The sequence below is a fragment of the Dendropsophus ebraccatus genome, chromosome 3, assembly GCF_027789765.1.
Source record: "Dendropsophus ebraccatus isolate aDenEbr1 chromosome 3, aDenEbr1.pat, whole genome shotgun sequence".
Classification (NCBI taxonomy): Eukaryota; Metazoa; Chordata; class Amphibia; order Anura; family Hylidae; genus Dendropsophus; species Dendropsophus ebraccatus.
Genome location: NC_091456.1, coordinates 5,464,685 through 5,484,774, shown reverse-complemented (window position 1 = coordinate 5,484,774; position 20,090 = coordinate 5,464,685). Strand labels below are relative to the sequence as shown.

The following is a 20,090-nucleotide window of genomic DNA, read 5'->3' as shown; positions in this document are numbered from 1 at the left end:
TTAATGCAGATCGGGCTTAGAGAGGTGTTCATGTCATCACTGTAATGGGTGTTAATGTTGAGGTTGTTCGCTTTGGAAGAGGCCTTGTGCTGTCGTTATTTTTTCCGACATGAATCCAGTCACACCGACCAATTAGCAGATTGCTGTAACAATGTATTGGTATAGTCGTTATTGATTAGATTGTTTAGTTTAGCATTAGTTATGTAAAGACAACTGTTAACTGGAGAAAACAGAACACATAGGTGTCTCCATAACAGTAGCCTAAATTGGTGCAAATCCAAGTGTCTTAGGCTCTTTCTACAAGTTTGTTTATTCAATCGGACCTGCAGATGCAGACAGAATAAGAACCCATCTGCTGTCCGTATTGGGGCCCTGATCACCTATTTTCAGTGAATGCGTCCTTGCAAAAGCACATCCATAGTGCTCTTCGTATCTGCGGGATTTTGGCGGCGGGCAGCACTATAGCTCTGTAGATTGTTAACTGAAATGGGAATGGACTTGACATATAGGATCAACCTTTTTTTATATTTAGTAAAAACTATGCCAGAATCCTTGGCAGAGCTCAAATGCTCAATATAAAGGTGTGATAACAGCCCAAATAATTGGTAATCAAGGTAGGAGATATAACAAGCACAGCCCTTGCCACTACTCTTCCCCTACCTCTTCACATCAGCCATACGGTTTTATACGTTTCTACTGCTGATGTCTTGTGCAGTAGGAAGGTGTATAAACCTTCTTGGCATGAAGGTGTTTTAATTAATGTCCCAGGAGCCGGACATAATGACAGGCAGCGGCGATCTATAGTGATTGCAGCATTTAAGGGAGTCAGTGACAGGAGGAGTATCTGTCACGGTGACTGATGAAGACCCCTGCAGTGTTACTGTGGTGGTCCCAATCAGTTTTCCTGGCAGGCAGAGGAGTAATACTTAGCTCTTTCCTGTCAGATTGGCGATCTTATCATAGTCTGCTTCAGGCACAGCGCTGATAATACTGATCAATGATATGCAATGGCATTGCATTGATCAGTATAAGCAGTGTAATGATTGCATGCAAGGGTATTTTCCCACTACATAACACGAGCGGAGGCCATGCAGCGGTTTAACCCCTTCCCCCAATATGACGTCCAGGGACGTCATGAAAAGCAGTGCCAAAACGCATCATGACGTCCCTGGACATTATGCCTTCTCTGACTACCCCCACTGTCCCTAGAAGAGATCGGGCAGCAGGAGGAGGCTGTGTCACACAGTATCCTCCTGCTGCCACTGCCCGGAGGGGAGCCGCGTCCCCCCCCCGGCAGTTAACCCCATAGACGCCGCGGTTGTTGCAACCGCGGCGTCTATGGGGAGATCTGATGCCTCTGATGCTGATTGGGCGGCAGGAGGAGGCTGCAGACATTGCCTCCTCCTGCCGCCACTGTTTTTATTCTCCCCCAGCCCCAATAAAGCTCCCTCTACACCCCGTGCTGCTCCCCCCTCCCCTCGATCCTGCTCCGGCTTCCTCCCCTGTGCTGTCTCTCTCCCCCCCCCCCCACCCCCGATCCTTCCTGCTGCGGCTTTCTCCCCGTTCTGCTCCCCCGATCCGGCTTCCTTTCCATTCTGCTCCCCCTCCCCCGGTCCGGTTTCACCCCCGGAACCCCCCTCCCCGACCCCCCCCCCCCCCCCCCCCGTTCTGCTCCTGCGATCCGGCTTCCTCCCCGTTCTACTCCCCCGGATCTGGCTTTGGCTCCCTCTTCAATTCACTCCCCGTGCTCCCCAACCCCTTTGTTCCTGCTCCAGCTGCCCCCCCCCATACAGCTCCTTCTCCCTCCCCAGGCTCACCCCCGCCGGGCTCCAGCTCACTCCCGGTGCTCAACGATCAGGTCCCTGACCTGATCGTTTGAATGAGCTGTCAGCTGTAAAGCTGACACTCATTCATTATATCATGCATTACAGCACAGATCATGTGCTGTAATGCATGATATATATATCTGCAAAAGTTAAAAACACACACACAAATACATAATTAATTAAATAAATAAATACATAAATAAACTATGATTTAAAATAAATTTAAATAAATATATTCACCATCCCCCCTTTATAAATGATCCCCTATAAATAAGATACACATATTTGGTATCACCGCGTCCGTAATGACCCCATCTATTAATCTGTTACCTTAATTATACCAGCCGATTAACGCCACAAAAAAAAACTAATCAAAATGAAATTTTTTTGTTAATTCCGCCCCATAAAAAATATAGATAAAAGCTATCAAAACGTCACATGTACCCAAAAGGTGTACCACTAAAAACGTCAGTTTATGCCGCAAAAAAAAAGCCAACTCCATTGGCGAAAAAATTTAAATATTTCCACTCTTACAATATGCAAGACACAAACAGTTTTTATAGTATAAATGGCATAAACTATAACAAAAGCTATATAACATGGATATCACTGTAACCGTACCGACCTGACGAATAACGATAACATGTCAGATGTAACGTATAGTAAACGGCGTACAAAAAAATGGTGAAAAACAGCTGCTAAATTGTGTTTTTTATTCATATCACCTCTTAAAAAATTTATTAAAAAATGATCAGGGTGTCACATGTCCCCCAGAATGTTACAGATGGAAACGTCAACTGGTCTTACACAAATATTTTGGCACCGCAAGGCCTCTGTGACATGGTATAATGGGTAAAAAAAACCTGAAATAAGAAAAGACCCCAAAAATACACAAGGCTTCTGTCATGTCTGCGGCCTGTGGTTGTGTCAGGTGACGCACTGCGGCCGCATATGTGGGATTTCTAGAAACATTGGAACAAGGGGAATCAATAGTGAGTTCCATTTTGCTGTGTTAGAGGGAAAAAATGGATTAAAATGGAATATCTGCCAAAAAAAATGAAAATGTTACATTTCTCCAACTTGATTAAATTTGTGTGAAACACCTAAAGGGTTAATACACTTATGAAATGTTACATTGAATACTTTGAGGGGTGCAGTTTGTACAGTGGAGGGATTTATGGGGGTAACTAACATACAGGCCTCACAAATCCACTTCAGAACTGAACTGGTCCCTAAAAAAAATCAGAAATTTGACATTTTCCTGAAAATGTGAAAAATCGCTGCAAAATTTCGAAGCCCTCTAAGGGGTGAAAGAACGTTCACCAAATGACGTCACCATAGAGCAGACATGTTGCAGTAATAATTAGTTCATGTGGCATGACTATCTTAGGAAAAGAAAATTTTGAAGATAAAGAAACATACATTTTTCAAATTTTTGCGCAAATGCTGTGTTTTTTACAAAAAAATACTGAGTGTATCAACCAAAGTATACCACAAACATAAAGAGGAATATGTCACGAAAAAACAATCTCAGAATAACCGCAATAGCTAAAAGCACCACAGAGCTATAACTACATAAAGAGAGGCAGGTCAGATTTGAAAAATAGGCCCTGGTCATTAAGGCCAAAACAGGCTGCAGAGGCGAGGGGTTAAATGACTCCCTTGCAAATTATATAAATAACAATTTGTAAAAAAAATTAACACATTTTGTATAATATATTAGAATTATACAACCTATTTAAATATAACAATATTGTTCCCGCACGGTAAACGCTATAAATGAAAAGAGGGGGTAAAAATACCTATTTTTTATTATATAAAAAAATTAATAAAAAGCAATCAAAAATTTTGTTTTACACCAATATGATACTAATAACTATAGATCATGTCGCAAAAAGTGAGCCCCCAACCAGCCCGGTTAGCGTTAGGAACATTAGGAACATTCCTTCTATGTGAACTAGACATCTCTGCATCATTGACCTTTGGTCACGAAGGACCAACAAAATAGGGTTAAACCCGGTGCTGCAACACCAACATACCAAACCATAACAGGAAACTCACTACAAAGAGAAGTGTATGCAATAAGGCATTGGCACACCAATGAAAGTATATAAACTGCTTTATTAACACTAATATATCGCTACACAAAAAAATGACAACCCAAATACAGGTTAAAAACAATGAAAAACCGCCAAGAAGGGAACCATACATGGTAGAAAGGCCACATTGTCTACACTAGAGCAAATATGCTCCATGATGCCAAACTCTCCTTACAAATATAATAGAGAAAGATGCCCTGTCAAGATATATTGCACACGGCACAAAATTATATGTATAGGTAAAGATCAAGGTGCAAATGCAATTATAGACTGTGCAAACCACAATGACAAAGTAAATACCCTGCAAACGTGAGTGTACATGTATCCACATGCACAGCGGTATCAAGAAAGTGCGAGTGCAATTGTAAATAACCAATTCCTATTGTGGAAAAAAAAAGCAGATAAGCATAAGTACTAGTCAGAAATGTAAACATGAAGGGGAGAGAAAAAAAAGGCGGAGGCAATCAAGTGCGACCCAGAGGTGTCATGAAGGGGTTAATAACTCGCCATTAACAATCAGTTTGTAAAACCCAGGGCTGTTTGCAGTAAACCAGTATTTCAGCATCTTTTTCCAGCTGTACTTCAGCCTATGACTTCTATGTATATCACTGCCTTCTGGGTGAAAACTGATAACTGTGCCAAGAGTTTTCCAAAATGTACTTTCCAACACCTGGAAGCTGAGTATATATCACCCCCAATCTATGGCCTTGGGCTCACATTAGCTTTTAGCATACTCTAGTTTAATCAAGGTGCACATACGGGTATGTGCTTATGGCTGACATGTGCACTGTAAGGCTGGGTTCACACTGCGTTTTTGCAATCTGTTTAAAAAACAAAAAAACAAAACGAATGATAAACGGATGCATTTGTGTGCATCCGTTTTTCCATTGACTTCCATTATTAAAAAAAAAAAGATCCGTTTTTTCTGACTGGCACAAAAACGTTGCTGACACTATTTTTTTTGTCCGTTAAAAAAAACGGATCCGTTAAACGTATGCTAAAAACGCAGTGTGAACCCAGCCTTAGTGGATTCTGTATAATATTTGTGTATTGCATAGTAATGTATGTTATGTCGTTAAAAATGTATTCCATTTTTTCCCCTTAGTGATTGAGAAGTTCACGGAAAACACTAGATTTTGTATGATTTGCAACTACTTGTCAAAGATCATCCCAGCTTTACAGTCCAGATGCACGAGGTTTCGATTTGGTCCATTGAGTTCAGAAATGATGGTGCCCAGGCTAGAGTTTGTCGTTCAGCAGGAAAAGTATATAATAGAATAATATGTCGCTAAACTGTTTTCCAAAATCCCAAAGCATTTTACATAGTTTTTCTACCTCTTTCCCTTTCAAACAGTGTGGATATTGCTCCAGATGGAATGAAGGCCTTGGTCACCCTGTCTAGTGGAGATATGCGTAGAGCCCTAAATATATTGCAGGTAAGGCATAAATACAGCGGAGGAGCTTACTGCATCATACCTATTGTTACTTTATTAGGCGCTCTTCAAGGCTGCGTGCAGGATGGGGTTGGAACTCATGGCGGGGCAGTTATAGTCTTATTGCTTAAAGGGGTAATCCAGCGCTACAAAACATAGTCACTTTCTTCCAGAGAAAGCACCGCTCTTGTCTCCAGTTTGGGTGCAGGTTTTCCAACTTAGTTCAAGTGAATGGAGCTCAAAGAGGATGTACCACCCGGTACATCCTCTTTAACCTGAACCCACGGAACGATCGGTTCCCGTGCACAGCGCCGTTCGATCCAGCGGTATCGGGCCGCCCCCAGTGGGAGGGAATTCCCTCCCCTGTATGATGCGGCTCGCTTAGAATGAATGGAGCCGCGTCATACAGGGGAGGGAATTCCCTCCCACTGGGGGCAGCCCGGCCCGAAAAACGGATCGCGGCACCGGCTTCCCCGTGCCGACGCCGATCGATCCGTGGGTTCAGGTTAAAGAGGATGTACCGGGTGGTACATCCTCTTTAATTGCAAACCAGACCTGAACTGGAGACAAGTGTGGTGCTGTCTCTGGAAGAAAGTGGCCATGTTTAAAATGTTTGTTTGTTTAATATCTTCTGTGTATCAAAATGATATACCGTTATAATAGTCAAAGCTCAATTTTTCAGTTGCTGAACTCACAATTTCTTACTTTCCTCCACACAGCACACAAGTAGTGTGTGGAACTTCAGCAAGAGGTGGGGGTAGCTCATGGGCAAACTAAACACAGATTAGAAAGAGTATCATGCCCCCCCCCCCCGAAGTCCCCCCCCCCCAGTCATAGACCAGACTTAACTGAATAACCATTTTGAACCATTAAAGTGTTTAAAGCCACTCTGTACCCGCAATCTGACCCCTCCCCCCTCAAAAAAAAAAAACCTCTTGTACCTTCAGATAGCTGCTTTTAATCCTAGATCTGTCCTGCCGTCCGTTCGACAGGTGATGCAGTTATTGTCCTAAAAAACAACTTTTAAACTGGCATCCCCTCGCCCTACGGGTGTGGCCTAGATTGTAAATGCATTAGGCTGGCACGACCTCTCTGTCCCTCCTCCCAGCCCTCCTCATCATTAGGAATGCTTCAGGCAGATTGCCTCCTATTCATCAGCTGTGTCAGCACGGCACATGGGCTGGATCGTTAAGACACCTGTGCAATGTTCAAACAGGAGTGAATGTTCCTAATGATGAAGAGGGTGGGGAGGAGGGACAGAGGGGTTTATGCAAAGTTAGGGCACAGATACTCCCGTAGGGCACGGGGCTGCAAGTTTAAAAGTTGTTTTTTAGGACAATAACTGCATCACCTGCCGATTGTGGGTGCAGAGTCGCTTTAATATAACCTTTGACATTTTGACATCTATATGCAGCGATCCCCGACGATCTCTAGAATGAGCGGAGAGAATTGAACAGCTATGTGTGTCTGTCCACTTCTTTACTTGGTGCAGGAAAGGAGTTATATGTAGAGATGAGCGCAACTGGAACAGCTGATTGAGCAGCATTTGATTAGCGGTGGCTGAAGAAGTTAAGTGCAGCCCTATGGGGGCCTGGTGGATATAGCCTATGGCTGTATGCATGTTTTCCCGGACTCCCTAAAGCTGCATCCAACAACTTCAGCCACTGCTAATCAAATGATACACGATCATACGCGAAAATGATCTAGTTGTATAGAAAGTCAGGGAGAGAAGTGTTTGAGTGGAGGTCTTGGCATCCAGATCCCAGCTGATCAAAAACATTTGAAATGTCTGTCAGTTTTTTTTTTTTTTTTTTTTTTAAACACAGTACTGTTATGTATATAAACTATTAACATATATAACATATATAAACATGTAGATCCCTTAGTCCTGAGACCTGCTGTGATCACCACTACAAGGAGATTATATTAGAAGCAAACTCCTGCATTCAGTTGCATTAGGCAGCCAGCCAGAGACTGGGTGCACTTCACCTGAATATAACTCACCTGGTGGGATCTAAACTTTTGACGTGTCTGGCCAACATAGCAAAAGTTTATATAAATAACAAACCAATATAAATAATAGTAACAATGTAATGTTATGCAGGGTGGAATTAGTATGTTTGCGTTACTTTTATTTATTTATTTATTCCAGAGTACAAACATGGCTTATGGAAAAGTGACCGAGGATACAGTATATACCTGCACTGGTCATCCACTGAGAGTAGACATTGCCAACATTCTAGATTGGATGCTTAACAAGGATTTCACCACTGCATACAAAAGTATCCTTCTCATTCTTATACGGGCAAGGGAATGACTAGCTGGTGGTATCTCCCAGTAACATGGCTGTTTTTTTTCCTTGGTATATTTTGGACAGGGGATCTCTGGATTAATGGTGGTGGGGTCTTATATTAAAGAAGGGATTTTAATGTAGTGATTGTGAACAGCTATCTACTGATTAATTTCCAAAATGAGTAATTCAGTGTCCAATGTGTAAAGATTACTATAAAATAAGAATAAGTCAGTCATCTGTTGATAAAGTTATCATTCTTCCTATGGCGACTTATCCAGGAATTATCTAGGATTAGGAAAAACAGCTCCGCCCCTGTCCTCGGTGTGTGTGGTATTACAGTTCAGCCCCATTCACTTCAGTGGAACTTAGCTGCAAAACCCCACACCAAAAGCCTGGACATCTCTTTAAAAAAAAAAAAAAAAAAAAAAAAAAAAAGCTATGTTAAAAGGGTTGTGTCCTCATTTCCCCTCTATATTCTGCTCTGGCTGATTTAGAATAACCGTGATCTCATTGTTAATTCTGCAGCAGCTAGGATTGTCTGAGTGGGACCCCCGTTTTAAGGTTTAAAGTCTGTCTCAATATATGCCGCGCAGCAACTCCCCCCCGAACTGCAGCAATCCTGACTGCTATCTGCAGCACGGGACCGCGGCTATCAACAGCTGCATCTAACAGTGTTATTTGCAGCCCATCCATGGTGTCTAGTGGCGGGATCCCCCTCCCCCGCAATGTGATCGCGGAGGTGGATCCTTTGGTCTTACCGGGCCGTGCCTCAGCATCGGAATGACGCTGATCCCAGCTCGGTGTTCTATTGCAATGATCTGATCTATCTCTATGGGAGATCAGTGTAGTTGTATTAGAAGTCCCCCAGGGGGACTTCTAATTAACGTATAAGTAAAAAAAAAAAAAACCTCCCCTAATAAAAGTCTGAATCGCCCCCATTTTCCTATTTTATAAATAAACATGTTTGGTATCACCTCGTGCGTAATCGCACGAACTATTAATTTATCACATTCCTGATCTCGCATGGTAAATGACGTAAGCGCAAAGACCCGCGAAAGTGCAAAATTGGGCATTTTTGGTCGCATCAAATCCAGAAACATTGTAATGAAAAGCGATCAAAAAGTCGCATATGCGCAATCAAGGTACCAATAGAAAGAACACATCATGGCGCAAAAAAATGACACCTGACACAGCCCCATAGACCAAAGGATAAAAGTGTTATAAGCCTGGGAATAGTGCAATTTTAAGGAACTTTTTTTTTTTTTTTCCTGTAGATTTTATTTTTTTAAAAGCCATCAAATAATATAAAAGTTATGCAAGTTGCATATCGTTTTAATCGTACCGACTTGGGAAACGTGTATAACATGTCAGTTTTTCCATAGGACAAACGGCTTAAAAACGACCCCCCACCACCCCCAAAGAAAAAGAATAGCTTTTTTTTTATTTTATTTTTTTCAATTTTACCACACAATTTTTTTTCTGGTTTTGCAGCATATTTTATGCAAAATAAGTCTGCCATTGCAAAGTACAATTAGTGTCGCAAGTAATAAGGGCTCATGTAGGTTTCTAAGTGAAAAAATGCATGGCTTTTTAAGGAGGAAAAAACGAAAACACAAAAACGAAAACTGGCTCCGTCCTTAAGAGGTTAACCAGCATGGCTCTACCAGATGGGCACTCGTATCATGCAGTGATCTACCTAGGTATAAGTGCCCTTAGAATGTAATTAGGTTTAACTGGCATATACAATATATAGTGTGCATATATTTTAGAAGCACCACTGTTTACTGCTAAAATAAAGTGAAGCTTATTTATTAGAAATGTGAATCCCCTTAATGTATTACATGAAGATATTATGAAACTAAAGACCCTCAAAGGCCTCGCCCTTCACGACATTCTCACTGAAGTACACATCTATGTACACAGAGGTAAGATTAGACCTGCTAAGTGATTTTGTGGTCATGCTTCCATTATACCTATTAAGTGATTAAGTAAGTCTGTCAGTCAAGATTCGCCTTTTTGCAACCAATACATCAATAGTTTTGAATAAGTAAACGTGGGTGGGATCAGTGCACTGGGAGTGGGAGTTCTGCCCCCAGTGCACCACAAGCCTAATTATCATAGAAGATAAACTGCTAAGATCACGGAAACGGCGCAGAGGATGAAGGTGAGAAACTTCCATTCATCCTCAGCGTCCTGTGATAGGAAGACACTTCTAACCTGCTGATACTTTCCTTTTAGTACACAGGTATCAAACTCTGGCCCTCCGGCTGTTGCAAAACTACATTTATATTTTATACACATTTTATGTTACATTATGTTCTGTTTCTTCATACAAAATGGTCACCTTATACGTGGTCTTCATTATAAATGTTCTGCAATTTAGCTGCTTACGTAGGTAAATAAATAAGATAAATCTAAAGGACTTTCTGCTCTCTGTGTCAGACAGCAGAGGTAGCGGCTGTCTGACACAGGTAACATTTAATAAAGACTTCTGAAGAATATTTGTTCCTTAATAAGTGCAAAGCAAGAAATAAAAAAAAAACTTTAGGTGTTCATGGCCTTTAAAGGGGTTATATAGATGTGTAACTTTTTGTTACACAGTCTTCCAGTACTTATCAGCTGCTGAAGGAAGGGGTGTATTCTCTCCAGTTTGACACAGTGCTCTCTGCTGCCACCTCTGTCCATTTCAGGAACTATCCAGAGCAGGAGAGGTTTTCTATGGGGATTTACTACTGTTCTGGACAGTTCCTGACATGGACATAGGTGGCAGCAGAGAGCACTGTCAGACTGAAAAGAATACACCACTGGACATACAGCAGCTGATAAGTACTGGAAGACTTGACTTTTTTTTTAAATAGAAGTAAATTACAAATTTCTGGCACCTGGTGATTTAAAATAATTTTTTTTTGTAAACTACCACTTTAAGGATGTTGATTCAGCCTGTATCCCACCTGGTGAGGCAGCCATGGTTGGTTTTTTCTATAACTCCCATAGAGATGGATGGAGAGAGACGGACACTGCTTCTTTTTTTTTTTTATATCATACTAGGTAATTGACAGCCTTGGTGCCTATTGGTTTTAGAAGTTGCTTTTTGAGCATCAAGTGTTAGACTGTCAGTTTTTTGTTTTTTTTTCGTTACGGTGTTGGCTCCTGGGATTATTACTTCTGGGACCTGTGTGTGCTTGTGTTGTATTTTCAAGATTATCACTACAATAGAACTTCTTTGATATTGGCTTTGCCAAGGTGAGTTGTTTTTCATTTCCCATGAGTCAAAGAATGACGTCTGTGTGTTTCTCCTGGGTCCAGCTGGTGCAAAGAGCATACCTGATATCCTTGTTGTGCTGGGCTGAAGAGGGGAAATAAGCAGTGGGGACTCACTCCTCAGTCAAGTGCCATCTGTTTGTGACTGGTTTCTCTGGTGATTTTCCCCTATCTGAGAATGGTTCCCACAGCAACTGCAGAAAGTTAATTATCTACCTGGATGGTGTGAGAAATGATCAGGTGGCCACCAGGGGGAGCTAAACACAAAGTCACTATAAAGTCTGCTAAAAAGGTTTCTATCAGTGTACATGATGGCTTCTTGTAATATATATATATATATATATATATATATATATATATATATATATATATATATAAAATATAGTACTACAGGCCTTAAAGGGGTACTCCGTCGAAATCAGCTGATTTCAGAATATTATTTAGATTTGTAATTTACGTCAATTTAAAAACTGATCAGCTGCTGTATGTCCTGCAGTTGAGTATTCTTTCCAGTCTAAAACAGTGCTCTATGCTGCCACCTTTGTCCATGTTAGGAGCTGTCCAGATCAGGAGAGGAGCTATGGACAGAGGTGGCAGCAGAAAGAACTGTGTCAGACTTGGAAAGTATACTCCACTTCCTGCAGGACATACAGCAGCTGGTTAGTACTGGAAGACTACATATTTTTAAATAGAAGCAAATTACAAATCTATTTAACTTTCTAAAACCATTTGATTTGAAAGCAAACTATTTTGGCCAGAGTACCCCTTTAAAATGGAAAGTTTGCTTTCACAGACAAAAGATATAGAAACTGTACCCTAAAGTAAAGGCATTGTGTGTGTGTGTGTGTGTGTGTGTGTGTGTGTGTGTGTGTGTGTATTTGGGGCATAGGAATATAATTGATGGGGATTCTCTAAGGACAGAATCTGTCAACTACAATTCATGTTCCAATCTGCTGACACTGTAAGATAGCAGTTAGGGCAAGGAGAAATATGTTATAATAATTATTATTATTTATTTATAAAGCACCCTTAATTGTAGAGCGCTATACAATACATAGGGACTGATAAACAGGAACATTACAAGATCGAAAACACATTACATGAAAGCAAATGACAGACTGGTACATGGGGGAAGAGGACCCTGTCCGCGAGGGCTTACAATCTATAAGGTACTCGGAGAGAAACAGGAGGTAAAGTGCAGCCAGTCAAGTGTGATGCAGAATTGTTATAGGTTACCCTGTATAAAACCTGCTGTGCTTCCAGAAGGTAAAACAAAATTGCTTTTTTTCTCTGGTACAAGGAGTCAGAGTCTTTCCTGAGCTCCTGAACTGCAGCAAGCTGTAACACTGCCTCCCACTCCCATACCCGACCCTGCTTCAGACTTCAGGTGTCAATCAAGCAGGAAGAGGGGAAGCATTCCAGATTGAAGCTTTTCAGGAGCCTGGAAATGCCTTTTTGACTCCTGTAGCAGAGACTCTAAAGCATTGCTCTACATCTACAAGGTATCATGTGTCTCCTTGTCCTACCTGCTATCTTAGGGGTCCCTATCGTTTTCCCTGACTGCTAGAGGTAAAATACTTACTTAGAGGGACATGAGTTTAACCCCTTAACGACGCATGACGGGTATACCTGTCATGCGGCCGTTAAAGGGGATCAGAGAGGGCTTTCGGCATGAGCCCTCTCTGCAGCCCGCGGTCCCCGGTTGCTATGTGCAGACAGGGACCGCAGGTATTAGCCGCTGCGGCCGGCTAATTAACTATTTAAATGCAGCTGTCAAAGCTGACAGCTGCATTTGAATAGTGTATGTGGCCCCTGTCCCTGGTGTCTAGTGATGCGATCGCGGAGGGGAGATCCGTTCTAATGAGCCTGCCAGGGCTCAGCGTTAGAATGACGCTGATCCCGGCTCGGCAATCCATGTATGTAGTCTGCAGCAGACAACTATAATAGAGCACCGATCTGATGGATCATTGCTCTATTATATACACAGCATTGATCTCAATGGGAGATCAGTGCTGTGTCTATAGAAGTCCCCCAGGGGGATCAGTGCTGTGTATATAGGAGATCCCCAGGGGGATCAGTGCTGTGTATATAGAAGTCCCCCAGGGTGGCTTCTAATTACTGTATTATGACAAAAGAATAGTGTTTTTATTAATAAATAACCCCCTTCCCTAATAAAAGTCCAAATCACCCCCCTTTTCGCATTTTATAAATAAATAAACATGTTTGCTATCGCCGCTTGCGTTATCGCCCGAAATATTAATTTATTTTATTCCTGATCTCGCACGGTAAACGGCGTAAGCGCAATAATAATCCAAAGTGCAAAATTGCGCATTTTTGGTTGCATCAAATCTAGAAAAATCATAGTAAAAAGCGATCAAAAAGTCAGATATGGGCAATCAAGGTACCGATAGAAAGTAAAGATCATGGCGCAAAAAAATGACACCTCACACAGCCCCATAGAGCAAAGGATAAAAGCGCTATAAGCCTGGGAATGGAGCGATTTTAAGAAACGTTTATTTTCTGTAAAAGGTTTTCTTTTTTTATTAACCATCAATTAATATAAAAGTTATACATGTTACATAGTGTTTTAATCCTAACGACTTGAGGAACATGGATAACATGTCAGTTTTTCCATAGGACACACGGCATAAAAATGAAGGCCCCCCCCCCCCCCCCCCCCAAAGAAAAATAATTTTTTTTCTGGTTTCGCAGCATATTTTATGCAAAAATTCAGCCTGTCATTGCAAAGTACAATTAGTGACGCAAAAAATAAGGGCTCATGTGGGTCCGTAGGTGTAAAAATGCAACTACTATGGCCTTATATACACCAGGAGGAAAAAACTGAAACGCAAAAACAACAATTAGCCCAGTCTTTAAGGGGTTAAAAAATTTTTTTCCCCTCGCTCAATAAAAGTTTAGATCATCCACCTTTACCAGTTTATACATAAAATATGTAAAAAAAATAAAATAAAAATTTAATATTGTTGGGTGTGCAATTGTCCACTAAAATATAACAATATTCCCCAACGGTGAATGTCTTAAGCGAAAAAGGGAAAAATCTCCAAGATTGACGATTTTTTTTGTCTCATTATCCATCCCCAAAAAAATCAATAAAAAAACAATCAAAAAGTCCGTGGCGCAAAAAAATGGTTTGGCTAACCTAGAGCATGCTCGAAGTTCTCTTAACTCTCTTCCATCAAACCAAAGTTTTCTTATATATCCTACAAACTGGTCGACACCACAGTCAAGTAAAGAAGCAATTAATTTTTATTGCACAGATGTAATAAAATGATTTATATAATATCACATACAATCACTGGTTACTGGTGATGTATGTGATGTAATGGCCCCCACTCTGGCCTGTATCATTATATAGAACGCTGCTCATGCTAGCCCCATGACTGGGATGGCCACCATCCCAGTCATGTGATGCTGCCCATGATACTAGCTTCCAGACTCCACAAAAATGGCTGCCATCATTATCCCTAATGGACTACAATGGTATATAAGTAGCCACAATCGTCAGTAACATCATCTCCTGACGAAGCGCAAAACACATGTCGGGTGGTCCCAGGGATACTGGTGAAGTAAGGCAACAGTCATAATGTGTTTTCTTTTTTGCAAAAAATAATTTCTTTGGTCTCTTTTACCTTTTTGGTTTTTTTCCCCTGGCTTTTTTGTGCCGCTTTTGCTTTTTTCTCCTTTCTGTGATGTTGGTGTAAAGGTTATTGGTAGTCACAGAAATGCACAAAGCACTTTAATTACTCCATATGCATTATTGTGTGTAGCCAGTAGATGGAGCCCGAGTACTCTTTAATCTGATACTTTTCTATGTGGCTTTTTACCAGTACCCTGTGTAATCCCCTGGTTGTTGTTTCTTAGTAACCGGTGATGTATGTGATTTTATATAAATAATTTTATCACCTTATAATTAAAGATGAATTGTTTCTTGGCTTGATTGTGATTTTGCTCAATTTGTAGGATATATATAGATAGATTGATTGATTTCGGTTCCTAACGCCCTAAATAGTGGTACGTGTTTAGGGTACAGCTATTTTTGGAGGGTGTAAAGTTTTCTTATACAGAAGTGTGTGGTTATGTGCTTAAAGGGGTTATCCAGTGCTACAAAAACATGGCTACTTTTTCCCCCTCTCTTGACTCCAGTTCAGGTGTGGTTTGCAATTAAGAACTGCGCTCCAAACCCCACCCAATCTGCAGACGAGAGGGGGAAAAGTGGCCATGGTTTGTTTTTTTTTTCTTTCTTTTTTAGTTCTCATGCTTTGCAACAATACAGTAAGGGTCCTATTAGACAGACTGATGACCGCCTGATCAATAATGTAAACGAGCGCCGATCTGCTACATTGGCATCTGCTCATTTACTGAGCCTGTTACATGGTTCGGTTATACTGTTAATACATTATCTCCCATGCTCCCGGTTTTCTCCTGCCCTCTGATTGGTTTCGGACCTAAAGGCACGATCATTTATCAGAGATCTTAGTCTCTATTACACGAAGCGCTAATAGGCCGAATCGTCCTGATTCAGACATTTATCGCTCCGTGTAATATAACCGCTATACTTAGGGCCCTATAAAATGTCTTCAGAGGACCGGACCTGGATACAGTAAGTATAGCTATTATATAGCAGTCAGGAGACTGGACCTGGATACAGTAAGTATAGCTATTTATATAGCTGCCTTCAGGAGACTGGACCTGGATACAGTAAGTATAGCTGTTATATAGCTGCCTTCAGGAGACTGGACCTGGATACAGTAAGTATAGCTGTTATATAGCTGCCTTCAGGAGACTGGACCTGGATACAGTAAGTATAGCTGTTATATAGCAGCCTTCAGGAGACTGGACCTATATACAGTAAGTATAGCTGTTATATAGCTGCCTTCAGGAGACTGGACCTGGATACAGTAAGTATAGCTGTTATATATCAGCCTTCAGGAGACTGGACCTGGATACAGTAAGTATAGCTATTATATAGCTGCCTTCAGGAGACTGGACCTGGATACAGTAAGTATAGCTGTTATATAGCTGCCTTCAGGAGACTGGACCTGGATACAGTAAGTATAGCTGTTATATAGCTGCCTTCAGGAGACTGGACCTGGATACAGTAAGTATAGCTGTTATATAGCTGCCTTCAGGAGACTGGACCTGGATACAGTAAGTATAGCTGTTATATAGCTGCCTTCAGGAGACTGGACCTGGATACAGTAAGTATAGTTGTTATATAGCAGCCTTCAGGAGACTGGACCTGGATACTGTAAGTATAGCTGTTATATAGCTGCCTTCAGGAGACTGGACCTGGATACAGTAAGTATAGCTGTTATATAGCAGCCTTCAGGAGACTGGACCTGGATACTGTAAGTATAGCTGTTATAAAAAAAAAAAAAAAAGTAAATGTAAATTACAGGCTTGCTTTATATCACATCCCCTGGAGGGACACTTTATCTGTAAAGAATAGTTCCTGAATACAGCATTGATTGTATTCATGCATCTATATTCCTAAACTGTATGCAGTATGCTCCATTGAATGCTGACAACTCTCTGTGTCTGTATGGTCCGATGCAGACCTGTGTGTCTCCATGGTGAGCAGCTACAAACAAACCCTGATCCTGCAGCTTTACTCTTACAACTATAGAATCAGTATATAGTATCCTGCAAATGATTGGAGGAAAAAGAAAAAGCTGACAGTGTGGGATGTAGAGAGAACTTGATTCGCTGTGCAGTTCTGGTTTAAGTACAGTTGGGGAAAAGTACTGTGAAGTAAGCAAAATAAAATTATCCATCTAATTTATTTTTCTTTTATTTTTTTACAGTGGATTTTCCACCATCAGTTAGGATGCATTTGTTAACAAAGATGGCCGATATAGAGTAAGTATTGTACACCATTCTATTGGAGGTAAATACAGAACCATTTCCTTTTAGTTTAAACTTAAACAGTGCGCTTTTTTCCCTGATATTGACGGTAAGTGTCGGCTTCCAGTGGCACAGCACCGTTTGGGTCCCGCCGATGCCCACGTGGCCTTTTCTCATTAGGGGCCATCCGGCGGCTGGAAGTAGGGAAGGAAATAAAAAAATAAAAAAAGTGCACTGCTTCTCTAAAGCGTACCTGCCAAGAATATACCTAAACCTCCAGCCGCAGAGTATAATTCACTTCTAATCAGGCCAGGAGATGTGGTGCCAGGTACGCTTTAAAGGGTTAACATCTCAAACCATTAGTTATACTTTTAGGGCTCATCAAGTTCTATTTGCTAGTACATTTATTTGGCAAATTTGCCGCCTCCTCCTGATATGCTTCTCTTTCCTGCCCATAGGCTACAGACCACCACTCTGCTCTAAAAGCAGTGGTCAAAGCTATAGAACCTGACCTATTTTCAGGGTTTCCTAAACAGATGCCCCTATTGAAGTCTATGAAAGCATTAGGAATTAACACTCCTGAAAGTGCCCAGAAATACACTACAATACATGATTTCTAGAGATGAGTGAACCGGGTTCGAGTCGATCCGAACCCGAATGTTCGGTATTTGATTAGCTGCGGCTGCTGAACTTGGATAAAGAAGGTTGTCTGGAAAACATGGATACAGCCAATGACTATATCCATGATTTCTACATAGCGACGTTAAAGACTGACACAGACGTGTGAAGGGGGCCTCACCATGAACAATTCCTAACATGTCTCTAATATTGTCACATTGAGTGAGGTGATGTTTCAGGAAACTTGCACATAATCAGCAGCAAAACTTTTTGAGGGATTTTACATTAAAAAGGCATTGCAGTCGTTTGGGGACATAACATTCATGAAAGTATATAGAGAAGTCAGACAATCTGAAAGTGCCAGATGCCAAGGCATCCCATGGTAAATGCCTATTGACACATTGTGCTGCTTGTTGGGATAGATAAGTAACATCCCTACTAGGGCTGGGCGATATGGCCTAAAATTTATATCACGATATAATTTGATGCATGCACGATATAACGATATATCACGATATATAAAAAAAATTTTGTGTGTATACTCACCCCCCCCTTGCCAGTCATCAGCCTTCCCCTGTGCCAGTGATCAGCCCTCCCCTATGCCTTCAGCCCCCTTTGTGCCAGTTATCACCCCCCTTGCCAGTCAGCAGCCTTCCCCTGTGCCATCAGCCCACCCTGTTCCAGTGATCAGCCCTCCCCTGTGCCATCAGCCCCCCTTGCGCCAGTCATCAGCCCCCCTTGCCAGTCATCAGCCTTCCCCTGTGCCATCAGCCCACCCTGTGCCAGTCATCAGCCCTCCCTTGTGCCAGTTATCACCCGCCTTGCCAGTCATCAGCGCCCCCCCCCCCCCCCCCCCCCCCAGTGCCAGTCATCTCCCCCTCGGTTTTTCAGCCATTTCATGTGCCAGCCATCATGTCCCCCCAGCCAGGGCCATCATCAGCCCCATGCCAAGCCATCTGCCGCCCCCGACCCCTCTGCTACTTACCTTTCCTGCAGGGCTGGCTGATGGAGTCCGCGAGGCGAGACGGGCCGCGTCTTCTTCCCAGCATGCACTGGGAGACCTGACGTCACACGCATCAGCGCGCTAGCGCGCTGACGATGCGTGAACGGAAGGCCCTGCAGCGCGGTACCACGGAGCGGTAAGTGAGAAGCTTATTCCCTACCGCTCCGTGGTATATCGCGATATGACGATATGCCAAAAATCTATATAGTCAACCGAATTGATGACGATATTTTGGCATATCGTTTATATCGCCCAGCCCTAATCCCTACCATCCCAGTGCCAGCTTCTTTCAGAGGTAGGGGTGAGTACTGATAGATTCAAGATTGTGGTTTGTTTAAAAACAATTACAAATTGTATAAGAAAATATGAAGGACAAAAAAAATGAAAGTGTTTTATAGCATTAGGAAGCTGTGTAAGACATTAGAGATCCAGATGGAAGCAGTAACATGGATGACCCTGCGGTGAACAGTTTAGGCATTAAACTTGACATTTTAATGATTCAGCTGTTTTTGTTTGTTTTTCCTTTCCTAGGTACAGACTGGCTTCTGGGACTAGTGAGAAGATTCAGCTGAGCTCCCTCATCGCTGCATTCCAGGTCACTCGAGATGTGATCGCCGCAGAAGCTTAGAAAGGGATGGGGCAACTTGACAGATGTGTGGTCAAGGTTACTCGAGGACAATACAAAAACCATGCAATAAGAATATACATGGGCTGTTCTATTTTTGGGAACAGAGACTGGATGTTTGGAAGGACATTTGGGTACAGCAGTGGCACCAAATGGTCCGGCAGAGAACAAATGTTAGGATGTCTGACAGGTCCAATGCAGAAAGAAATAAAATGAGTTTTGCTAACAACACGGTTTGTAAGATTAAAGGTCAGAAGCCTTTGGTTGCTGCACAATACAGAGTCCTTGTTTTATTCCCCCACAAATCAAAATTGGTTTTTCTCCCCCCCCCCCCATAGATGTAATCACTTCCCGGTTTCCACTCTGAACTGTGACCCTGTTTAACTTTATGGCCACCCTCCAAGAGTGATATTGCAGCCCAGCCACAGAGCAGAGTCTGGTGGTCAGTAAAGTAGACAACAAGCTGTCAACTACATGGTAAGATAAGAGGGTCAAAATGCTAAAGTAAGCTAATAAAGAAATCAAGTTCTACAATGCTCCCCCCCCCCTCCTCCTTGTAGAATAGTAGCATATTCATGTGCTGTGGCTGGCACCGCAGGCATAACCATTCATAAAAAAAAATTATTATATCTAATATTTGCCAGTTTTGCCTCTGACTGCAGTGATAACGTGCCTGTGTATCTACATCACTGCTGCAGCCAGTCAGTAGTTTGTGCAGTATACCCGAGGCCAGTGACAGGGTATAGGGGCATGTCAGTGCTGCAGCCATAGAGTGTCTGCTTAGCACACAGTGAGGATTTAGAACAACAAGCAGTAGGCAAACAAATGTTGACAACCCCTTTAATCATGTGCTATATACCAGAAGCTTTGTGTGTGAAACATTCTGAAGGGGGGGAAAAAAAAGTACCAAAACACATATTTTTTTTTTTTTTTTTATAGTGCAAAATACAAGCTACAAAATGATCACATTGGATGGGTACAGGAATGGTTACTTATTTAATGTGCATACTATTCCAACAGAAAATATCTGCCCAGCACCTATAAGTCAGTTTATCCAACACTTGAGT

At 41.9% G+C, this 20,090-nt stretch overlaps 1 protein-coding gene across 1 annotated transcript in view; it reads left to right on the top strand.

The window, feature by feature from the left end:
- The window catches only part of RFC5 (replication factor C subunit 5), a 40,372-nt gene extending 21,074 nt beyond the window's left edge, over positions 1-19,298 (top strand). The window contains exons 6-11 of the mRNA XM_069960740.1: positions 5,031-5,190; positions 5,280-5,361; positions 7,511-7,640; positions 9,499-9,576; positions 16,738-16,792; positions 18,930-19,298. Of these exons, the coding sequence (XP_069816841.1) occupies positions 5,031-5,190; positions 5,280-5,361; positions 7,511-7,640; positions 9,499-9,576; positions 16,738-16,792; positions 18,930-19,026 (602 nt within the window). The 3' untranslated portion in view covers positions 19,027-19,298. The remainder of the gene's footprint in view (positions 1-5,030; positions 5,191-5,279; positions 5,362-7,510; positions 7,641-9,498; positions 9,577-16,737; positions 16,793-18,929) is intronic.
- The last annotated feature ends 792 nt before the right edge of the window (positions 19,299-20,090 follow it).